Source organism: Cannabis sativa, chromosome 6, assembly GCF_029168945.1.
Source record: "Cannabis sativa cultivar Pink pepper isolate KNU-18-1 chromosome 6, ASM2916894v1, whole genome shotgun sequence".
Lineage (NCBI taxonomy): Eukaryota > Viridiplantae > Streptophyta > Magnoliopsida > Rosales > Cannabaceae > Cannabis > Cannabis sativa.
Genome location: NC_083606.1, coordinates 54,120,630 through 54,132,813, shown reverse-complemented (window position 1 = coordinate 54,132,813; position 12,184 = coordinate 54,120,630). Strand labels below are relative to the sequence as shown.

Genomic DNA, 12,184 nt, shown 5'->3' with positions numbered 1-12,184 from the left:
AAAAAACTTAAATTAAAACAAAAATATATAATATTAAATTAAAATTAAAATATATAATAATAAACAAATAAAAAAATGAATGATCCACAGCAAAAATAAAAAAAATAAAAAAAAAATGAAAAATAATTAAATTATAAAATTAGATTTAATAATATACCCTATATAATCAAGTATATATCTCATAAATATATAATAAAATAGTTTAGCATATTTTTTATTTAATAAATAAATAAAATAGTAAAATAAAATTACTTGAATAATAGAAAATTGTTTATGTTAAACACTAATTTAATATAAATATTAATTTTTTTAAAATATTTATACAAATTTTCTAGTCATTTAAAAATAATATATAATTTTATTGTCATATTGTTTCTCTTGGAATCAATTTAAGTAACAATTGTTTAATCAACAATATTTTAAATTTTGAAAACTAATGTATAATAATTTAAAATTATACATTTTCACTAATTTTAATGAATAAGTTTTTGATAAAAAATATTATAAATAAATGTGTGATAATTGTTTCATTTAAATTCTTATTAAATTCAAAATATATTAATAAAATCAAAATTAAAAAAACGATAAAAAAATTCTCATCTGCATGAGATTAATTATCCCACCCTGCTGGATGGGATAAATAATCCCAGAAAGATGAAATTAACTGGATTAATTATCCAGACTTCTGCCATGCCCAAACACTGGATTGGACAACTTAGGTGGCGTTTGGTAACACTTTTTTAATCAGTTTTCTATTTTTAAAAGTGGAAAAGTGAAAATATTTTTCAAAAACATGTTCTATAAAATTGTTTTTACTTTTCAATTTTATAATTAGAAATCAAAATTTTAAAAACAAAAAATAAACACTTTCAATATTTTTTTAAACAATATTTTTTCTTAATCAATCTTTTGGATTACAACCAGACCCGGACCCAAATCCCCTCCTCACGGCCTTGGCGCTGAACCCGGCTTCTAACCCGAACCCGAAGCCAACACCGGATCTTGACCCGACTTAAACAAAATCAAAAAATGAAAATGAAAATGAACTTTACAGAACACACTTTTGTTTTCTGTTTTTAAAATTGAAAAACAAAAGTGGTTACAGAACGCATTTTTGTTTTTCAAAAGTAAAATTTTTAAAAACAAAAATTTTACTTTTATTTTGTGATTAAAAAATTAAAAAACAAAAGTGTTACCAAACGGCACCTTAGTTTATCTAATTCAATCCAGTTCTGCGTACCAAACGGGCCCTATGAGTATTGATCGTTATAATTTTCTTTTTTGACACAAGATAAATTTTAACTGTCAATGTTATTAGGTTTTACTTTTGTAGGACTAAAATTGAAGATATTTTTTTTTTTTTGACATGAAAATTGAAGATATTTATTAAATGTATATTATTCTGTCCGTATTCTTAATTATTAGAAAGATAGACTTATACCTATACCAGTCCACAACATTAAATTACATTCATCTAATCTAAAAACTCGTCTCACTCTTTCCTTTCTCTTCACAAAAACCATTCTGGATTCTGCTTTTTCAAGACCCTTCTCTATTTTTGTCAGAAAAAAAAAGACCTTGCCTTCTCTATTATGGTACGTAAAGTATTTATATATATATATGCTAAGTATTATTATGTATCGTACGTAGTTTCAGTGCTATTATTATTATTTGATACATTTTATCATTATTTTTTTTTCTCCCCGATTAATCTCAGTACCAGAATAACTGTTCTGTGATAAATATATGTATTATGACTCACCATCCATGAAAAACTGGCTTTACTAATATAGATGGTATAAGGATGAGTTTCATTCCTATATATGGTTATATATATATATATATATTTAATTTATATATGTATATATATTCATATCCATATTTCTTTTTAACAATAGGAGAACAAAAATTAATGACATATAAAAATTATTTCTATGTTTGAGGTGTTAAATATATATTTGTCCGGCCTACTATGTTTTACACTATTTGGTAATTTAGTCCTGGAAATATATTTTTGGCAGGCAATTAAATTTTTCCACTTTTAATATTACAACTAGTAGGTAACATATGGTTGTTTCTTCAATTAATTATTTATTTGAAATAGAATTTATTATTTCTTTTTTAGAAAGAATTGGCCATTGTTAAAACCAAAAACAAAAGTTGGTGCACATACTATTGCTGATCATCTTCTTAAATCAACTTATATAATTGTAATTCTGTGAATAACATGTATATATAAATTGTTCTGACTGTTTGATAACGTGTTACGTGGCCATTTTATAGTCCATAAATATTAGTCTGAAAATCTAAATATTCTATATCAACTCCTCATTAATGTATGAGAAAACAGAAAAATGTCAATGTTTTTGAAACAGTATATTTATTTAATATTGTTGTCACTGTTTATTTTTTTTTTTTTAATTATGAATTGTGCATTTTTTTTTTTTTTTGATAACTGTTACCTCCAAAAGGTGCAACACAAGAACACACGAAACAGAGCAAAACAACACAAGCAGCTAGAAGCTAAAACAGAACAAAACTAAGGGATGAAACCCTGCTAGACGCGAACTAGGACAGAAAAATAATACAGTAGAAACAAACAGCAGTAAAAAATGAAAAGCAAAAACAACCAGATTCAGCCATCTGCCTCCCAAGTCGGCAGGGAACTGACAAAATTGGTCAATTCAATTGTCCCAAACTGCCTAGATTGAATTGCCAAGTGAGCCACAAAATCGCTTACACCGTTGAGGCTTCTCGGAACCCAAGTAGCCTCCCATAACTCCATACGATGAGCAATGGTGTGGAACCTTTGCACAAGCGGTTGGTGTTAGACTATATATATAGTGTATGTAATATAGCATATACAATGATATGAAATGCGGAAAATAAACTTTAATCATATCAATAATATATGCAATGAAAGGATCGATGTACCTCCAGCCATTGATCTTTGAGCTTCAATCCCTGCGATAGCTTCGGTATTGGAGTTCGGGCTTCCTCGCTCTCTCAACTCTCTTTAGATGGAATTTGCTGAATGGATTCAGAATGAGTGAGGAGCTCGGGGACCGAGACCCTATATTTATAGGTGAGATACTCCATCAAGATACGCGCCACATTAATTGTCAGAATATTTTGACAATTAATTCAGGAAATCAAATCAGGTAATGAATATAGAAATCTGACCATATATAGAATATTACATAATTGATTTTGTTCAGATTCAATGAATATAAAATATTCATTTATCAGAAAATCAATTATTTATTTATTTCCTTAAATAGAAAATCATTTCCTTAATTAGAAAATAATTTCCATATATAAAATATTCTAATATTCTCCCACTTGGTCAGCATTTAAACTAAAATATTCAAACCCAACGTTCCTCATTATATAATAAACATACGAATCATAGCGACATGTCCTCATTATGAATCGAGTATTATCTTCCATGTATTACAATACATTTATTATATAACAATGTACTTTATGTGGCAATGAACTTAAGTGAATAAACCCTAAACCTTATGTTTATTCAGGTCCTCTGAAATTTTTCTCAAATGTAAAATTAAGATGCGCATAAATATGAGAAAAATCAAAATAAGAGTTTCATTAATAATAACTTTATTTGTACAAATTACATAAGGGAACCAAGTCCCATGTTCTCTACATGATCCTTGAATTTATGAGGTGGCAAGCCTTTTGTCATAGGATCAGCAATCATCAATTCAGTGCTAATGTGTTGAATGACCACTTTATTTTCCTTAACACGTTCTCTAATAGCTAAGTACTTAATGTCGATGTGCTTGCTTCGACTTCCACTTTTGTTGTTCTTAGCCATGAAAACAGCAATCGAATTGTCACAGAACATCTTTAGCGGCCTTGCAATGGAATCAACCACTCTAAGGCCTGAAATGAAACTCTTTAGCCATACACCATGTGATGTAGCCTCAAAGCAAGAAACGAACTCAGCCTCCATAGTAGAAGTAGCAGTCAAGGTTTGTTTGTTACTCCTCCAGGACACAGCTCCACCAAAGAAACATAAACACGTAACCGGATGTAGATTTACGTGAATCAAAGTGCAACCAGCGAAATGCGAGTCCGAGTAGCCAACTACTTCTAGATTGTCAGGTTCGTTTGAACATCGGTTTGTAATCCTTAGTACCCCGAAGATACCTCATTACTTTCTTTGCGGCTTTCCGGTGGTCTATCCCCGGGTTACTGCGAAATCTTCCTAACATTCCGACGAGAATAAGCAATGTCGGGTCTTGTGCACACCCGAGCATACATTAGGCTTCCGACGGCGAAGCATAAGGAATGTTCTTCATTTGTTCTCTTTCAAAATCATTCTTTGGGCACTGGCTCAAATTTAATTTATCACCCTTCACAATTGGAGCAATGCTCGGTGAACAATCTTTCATATGAAATCTTTCTAAAACTCTGTTGATGTAGGCTTCTTGAGATAAACCTAAGATACCTCGGTATCTATCTCTATGAATCTTAATGCCTATGACATAGGATGCTTCACCCATGTCTTTCATCTCAAAGTTCTTTGAAAGAAATTGTTTCACTTCACGTAGCAACCCTTTATCATTTGATGCAAGAAGAATATCGTCCACATATAAAACAAGAAAACAGATCTTACTCCCACTTTCCTTCAGGTATATGCATTGATCCATGACATTCTCTTCAAATCCAAAGGAAGAGATGACATCATGAAATTTTAAATACCATTGACGGGATGCTTGTTTTAATCCATAGATGGACTTCTTGAGCTTGCATACCAAATCCTGACCTTCACTAGAGGTGAATCCTTCTGGTTGTTTCATGTATACCTCCTCCTCTAGATCACCATTCAGAAAAGCAGTTTTTACATCCATCTGCTCCAGCTCTAAATCAAAATGAGCAACTAATGCCAAGATGACTCTCAGGGAATCTTTCTTTGATACGGAGAAAAAGTCTCGTATAGTCAATTCCTTCCTCTTGAGTGAATCCTTTAGCAACAAGTCTCGCTTTGTACCTCTCGGTGTTGCCTAATGAGTCTTTCTTAGTTTTATAGACCCATTTACGCCAATGGCTCTCGCCCCATTAGGCAAATTTACAAGTTCCCGTACTCGTTGCACCTCATAGAATTCATTTCATCATCCATAGCATTGTACCACAATTTTGATTCTCTACTGTTCATAGCTTGTAAAAACGTTTCTGGATCATTTCCAATTCCAATATCAGATTCTAATAAATACACAACATAGTCTTTATAAATCCTTGGTTTGATAGGTCTAGTAGATCTTCTTAAGACTTCACCAACAGGCTCTTGTGGAGCGACGGCGAGTTCGGCGGGTTGTTCAACAGTTGCAGGCAACTCTTGAACATTTTGATCTACTGGATTATCATTACCAACTTGTGGATCTTCAGTGATTGGTAATGGTTGTTCAACATTCGTTTGAACTATAGGAGTGTTAACCATTATCAATCTTGCTTTTGAAGTGGAAGGTTCTGAAGGATCTTTCTCAGGACCTAAGTCCTTTGATTGATCACTCCCACTGATCAAGGCATTCTCAAGAAATTTTGCATTCCTTGATTCCACAATTCTTGTGCTATGAGATGGACAATAAAACTTGTAACCTTTAGACTTTTCAGCGTACCCTATAAAGAATCCGCTTATGGTCCTTGGGTCCAATTTCTTCTCTTGTGGATTATATATTCTGACTTCAGATGGACATCCCCAAATGCGTACATGATTCAAACTTGGTTTCCAACCTTTCCATAATTCAAAAGGAGTTTTTGAGACTGCCTTTGTTGGAACTCGGTTTAATATGTACACGGATGTCTTTAATGCTTCAGTCCACAAGGATTTAGGAAGGTTAGAGTTGCTACTAAGCATACTCCGCACCATGTCCATTAATGTTCGGTTTCTTCTTTCTGCAACACCATTTTGCTCGGGTGTACCAGGCAAGGTGTAATGGGCAACAATCCCATTTTCTTCAAGAAACTTCGCAAATGCACCAGGTGCTTGTCCATCTTCTGTGTATCTACCATAATACTCACCTCCTCTATCTGATCTCACTATCTTAATTTGCTTGTTGCATTGTTTCTCTACTTTAGCTTTAAATATCTTAAAGACATCTAATGCTTCACTTTTATTATGAAGTAAGTAGATATACATGTAGCGTGAGTAATCATCTATGAATGAGATGAAGTATTTCTGACCATGTGACTCCATATCTGGACTACATATATCAGTATGTATGATTTCTAATATTTCAGAACTCCTATGGACACCAGTTTTGACAGACTTGGAGGTTTGCTTTCCCTTAATGCAATCCACACAAGTATTAAAATCAGTAAAATCTAAGGTATTGAGCACCCCATCTTTTACCAACCTTTTAATTCTATCAATGGAGATATGTCCCAATCTCCGGTGCCACAATGTACAGGAATCCTCTTTCATAACACATCTTTTAGTGCCAGCGTGAACATGCATAACATTATTAGTGATATTATTTTGTAAATTAAGGCAGTAAAGACCATCAGACAAAATACCATTTCCAACACATTCAGATTTATAATATAAATTAAAATATTTGTCTGAAAATGTAAAGGAAAAACCAAAGGGTATAAGTCTTGAAACTGAAATCAAGTTTCTAGAGAAACTTGGTACATAAAAGGTCTTTTCTAACTTTAAAATAAAACCATTACTTAAAACTAAATTGCATGTTCCAATAGCTTCCACATGTGAGCCCATCTTGTTTCCAGATAAGATGCTTTGCTCACTTGCCACTGGCTTCCTTAGATTTTGAATATCCTGCAAGGAATTTGTTATGTGAATTGTTGAACCGGAATCAATCCACCATGTGTTAAGATTAACATTAGCCATATTAGATTCATAACATACTAAGGAAATTGGATTACCTTTGTCATCCATCCATTTCTTGAACTGGCTGCACTCCCTTTTAGCATGTCCCTTTTGTTTACAAAAGAAACATTTGATGGAATCTTTCTTTATGGCAGCCTTGGGAGCCATGGGCTTTTTCCCTTTGTTCTTTTTGAATGGCTTGCGTTTCTTAGGTTGAGTGGTCAGGTGAACACTTTCTCCTTGCTCTTGTAGGAGCCTGGCTTCCTCTTGAACACACATGGTCATCAATTCATTGATAGTCCATTTTTCTTTATGTGTGTTGTAGGAAATTTTGAAAGGCCCATACTGTGAAGGAAGATTGTGAAGGATGTAATGAACCAGGAAGGTATCAGGAATGATAACGTCGAGTTTCTTCAAATGAGCAGTGATGTCCCTCATTTTAGAAATATGTTCTCGAACTCCTTTAACACCGGTGAGTTTTGTGGACGAGAACTCTTGGATGAGGTTGATGAACAAGGATTTATCTGAAGTGTCAAACTGTTCATCCATAACTTTGATAAAGTCTTTCACCTTCTCAGGTGGCTCCACCGATCCACGCATTCCCATAGGAATTCTGGACATAATGAACATGATGCAGAGACGATTAGATTGCTCCCACTTTTCACGTAGTGCAATCTCAGCAGCAGTGCTAGTATCATTGATAGCAGCTGGTTCATCTTTCCTTATTGCATAATCCATGTCAGTGCAAGCTAGGTGGAGAAGAACTCGTTCCTTCCAGATTTTGAAGTTGTCACTCCTAAGCTCAGGGATTTCACTAGTGATTTCAGCATATTTAGAGGTGGATGAAATAGCTGCAAGAATAGGATTACAAAAAATTTAGATGTTTAAAAGAATTGAGGCTTTAATGAATTCATGTTTTACCAATGTAGAAACATGATGAAGATGAAAATTTTATTAAATCTAAAATTGCCTGTGGGCTAAATTTTAAATCTAATAAAATTAGATGAACTTTATGATAGATTTAATGAAGTATTTAATTTAGAAATAATGGAGGAATGAAATCTATCTTTAATTAAAATTTGTGATAACACTATTAATTCAAATCCTCATAACTCCCTGTGGGGTAAATTAAGAGAATTTAACTTAATATATTATCCTAATTAATTATAAAAATATAATAAAATCCCTGTGGGGTAAAATTATTATATCCAAATAATTAATTACAAGTTTTGTCCATTAAGGTGAATTTTAATTAATATATAATTTTATATAATTAAAGATGCTGTGGCTACTCCCTAATTATAAAAAATTATATTTTCACTTTAGACATTAGGTATTGGGCTCTACCTAAAAGTAATTTCGTTATTAACATAATAGACAATCACTGAGATTAGTGCTCCTAGTGTGGTCGTCCGAAGATCATTAAAAACCGTTCTAGATATGAGCATTTGTCTCAGGTTCATGTTTTCTTATGTCAAACCACAAAACTACTTACGTTTTATTCATATTTTATTCATTTTATAAAGTTTTATGAATATTTTATGAATAATTTTATGAAGTTTTATGAAACTTAATTGCTAAATAAAATATTCAACCTATCTTAATGTTTGAATATTTCTAAATATATCTAGCACTATAAAAGGAATTTATGAATAGCATTTAAATCATACATATCTAAAGTAATTGCATTAAACATAAATTTATCAAATAATTACAAAATAATACAATTAATGTATGATAATTAATTAAATGCAAATTCCTTAATATGAAATTAATGGCAGATTTTTCAAAATTAATTTAGACAATAAATTGCAGAAATTTGGTAATATATAATTAAATGCACAAATTAGCACAATTTTTACATGCCTAAATAAATCATGTAATAAATTACCAAATTTAAACAAATTTCCATTTTCAATTTATACTATATATATGTATTAAACAAAAATGGAAAATTAACTAAATGCAATTTATTGACTAAATTAACACTGAAATGGGAAAATAATTAATATTCCAAATAAATAAAAATTTATAAAAAAAATTCGGAATTTTTCCCTTTTTTTTTTTTTTTTTTTTTTTTTTTTTTTGAAAAATCCATACTGCCAAACGACATGTCGTTTTTGCAAAGAGCAAAACGACACGTCGTTTTTCCAAAATTTGAAGGGCTGAAAATGAAGAAGAAAACGACACGTCGTTTTCCCTAACAGAAAAACGACACGTCGTTTTTTCAATGCGAGGGCGATTCATAAGAGTATAAACGACATGTCGTTTTCCACAATGTGAAAAACGACATGTCGTTTTTCAACAACGACAGCTGCAATGTGCCATTCAAACGACACGTCGTTTTACGCCAAACGACACGTCGTTTTCTCCAAACGACATGTCGTTTTGCGTCGTCTTCTTCAGCGAACCGGGTCGATTTTGACCCGTTTTTCTGCACGCGGGTCCGTCGAACCCGACCCAAACCCGATCGGAAATTGCGTTTCTGACGACCAAATTGTGTGTTTTCAAATCTAAAATGTTCTAAATCAAATAATAAAGAGATCCACATAGATTTTATGCACGAAAACACGAAAAAATATATACTTTAATATCACGAAACTAATCGGGTCCGAAAAAGTTTTAACTGAAAAATTTTTCCATCTTTAAGTTTTTCAATGAATTTTCAATGCTTAGATCGATCTATAATACTATACGAATATAGTAATGTATATAGAATTCGAAATAAACACCAAAAATGAAAAAAGGAAAAAACAAAACCATGGACCAATCGTGATTATATATACGCATGTATATATATATGCATGTATATATCACATAATAAAAAAATGAATATTATGATTATTATTATGTGACAAAACATATATATAATATACAATATATATATAAACATATATACATATAAAATATATATATATACACGTACGAATGTATGAGTATATAATATATATGTATATATGAACAATAAAATATATATATATATATGAAACTCAAATAAAATCAAGGCAGAGATTAATCCGCTCTGATACCAACTGTTAGACTATATATATAGTGTATGTAATATAGCATATACAATGATATGAAATGCGGAAAATAAACTTTAATCATATCAATAATATATGCAATGAAAGGATCGATGTACCTCCAGCCATTGATCTTTGAGCTTCAATCCCTGCGATAGCTTTGGTATTGGAGTTCGGGCTTCCTCGCTCTCTCAACTCTCTTTAGATGGAATTTGCTGAATGGATTCAGAATGAGTGAGGAGCTCGGGGACCGAGACCCTATATTTATAGGTGAGATACTCCATCAGTATCTGCGCCACATTAATTGTCAGAATATTTTGACAATTAATTCAGGAAATCAAATCAGGTAATGAATATAGAAATCTGACCATATATAGAATATTACATAATTGATTTTGTTCAGATTCAATGAATATAAAATATTCATTTATCAGAAAATCAATTATTTATTTATTTCCTTAAATAGAAAATCATTTCCTTAATTAGAAAATAATTTCCATATATAAAATATTCTAATAGTTGGATGTTGTGATTGAGATCCTTTATCTTTGAGTGATCAGAGGTAATTGCTTCAATTGCGCCCTTGGAGTCCGACTGAAAAATAACATTGTTGTAGTTCAGATTAACAGCTATTTCGGCCCCCTAGTTTATAGCAGCCACTTCACCTGCAAGTGGTTCACTATACTGTAGCTTTTTAGTGGATATATTTAAGACGACCCCTTCCTCATTCCTAAACACCGCTGCCCCAACTGAGAGGGTTTCTCCTATGGCTACATCAGTGTTACACATTGTCCAGCCTGTTGGGGGGGGGGGGGGAAGCCATTTGTTGTGAGTTGGAGGCTGCGCATTGTGAACCTCACACATTTCCATTAGCCTTCGATTGATCCTTTGGAGGAGGATGTGTATCGGTGTGATCGTGTTTTGATGAACACGGGTATTTCGTTCTTGCCAGATTTTTTCAAAAATGATGGTAGCTCCACTTAGTATCATGTTGAAGTCAGTACGAGCTAGCCTACTACCTCCCATGTGGAACCATTCGATCCACTCCTCCCAATTAGATGCATTTACTTCCGAGGTGCGGATATTCCAGATGCTCCCAAACCAAAGCGCTCTAGCAACTTCGCACTCCCAAAAGATATGGAAAGTGTATTCCACTTGTCGAGAGCATAAAGGACAAGAGGTATCATTGAGATTGAAAATAAACATGAGCTTACCCCTGGTGAGAAGGCAGTCTGCTAATATTCTCCACCAGACCATTTTAAGCCGGTTATGCATAGTGGCTCCCCAAATCCGCCTCTGCTTGGAGTTTTGACTCCGAGTGTCATGAAGAGTTTTGATTGTTCTGTATGCCGACTTTATGCTGAATTTCCCATTTTGTTCTGGTAGCCATAACCATGAGTCCCTTGTAGGGGAGTTGGGAAGGGAAATATTTAGGATTCTTCTTGCATCATCCGGTTGGAACCAAGTCCTGACCATCTCCTCATTCCAAGAATTATTGTCGATGAAGTTATTCACCAAGCTTACCCCTTCCGTAGCATCGAGCCGTGGTTGTGGTTGAGGTACAGGACCCAGCACCCAAGGATGAAACCAAATAGATGTAGTCTCACCATTTCCAATTTTCCTACATAACCCTCCCATCATGTCATGTCTAGCGAGAAGTATGGCTTTCCATATAGGGGAGTCCTTCGGTTGGGTTTCCAGGTCAAGGAAGCTTGTGCTTTTGCCATACTTCGCCTCCATCACTTGTTTCCATAAGCTTGCATCATCTTCGAGTACCCTCCACACCCACTTCATGAGAAAAGCTTTGTTAATGGATTCCATGGATCTAAATCCCAACCCCCCATGTGTTTTGGGCCGGCATAGTGTATCCCAAGCTACCGGGTGTATCACTCTTTTGTCCTTTGAGTCACCCCACCAAAAGTCTCTAAGTGTTTTGTCAATTCGGTGGGCCGTGGGTTTTGGTAGGACATCTGAGGACGCAACATAATTGGCTAGCGTAGTGCCCACTGATTTGATGAGGCTGGCCCTCCCCGCACAGGATAGCATTTTGGCCTTCCATCCTTGGACTCGGTTGAGTACTTTATCCACTATTGGTTTATAATCTTCCGTTCTTTTGATGATCTGAAAAGAGGAAGTCCGAGATATATCGTGTCGGTGGTCATTTTCCTCATTCCCCAATACTGTGAGATTGCTTGTACTTTGTCCCGTTGCAAACCTTTGGAGAAGTAAATAGAAGACTTCTGAATGTTAATCTTCTGACCCGACCATTGGCAATACAAGTCTAGACACTCTCGGAAAGCCTTTGCCT

The 12,184-nt window shown here is 33.5% G+C and overlaps 1 protein-coding gene across 1 annotated transcript in view; it reads left to right on the top strand.

The window, feature by feature from the left end:
- The first annotated feature begins 1,415 nt into the window (after positions 1–1,415).
- Positions 1,416–12,184, top strand: part of LOC115694999 (oxysterol-binding protein-related protein 4C) — a 75,724-nt gene continuing 64,955 nt past the window's right edge. Inside the window, exon 1 of the mRNA XM_061117297.1 lies at positions 1,416–1,595. Within this exon, the coding sequence (XP_060973280.1) occupies positions 1,593–1,595 (3 nt within the window). The 5' untranslated portion in view covers positions 1,416–1,592. The remainder of the gene's footprint in view (positions 1,596–12,184) is intronic.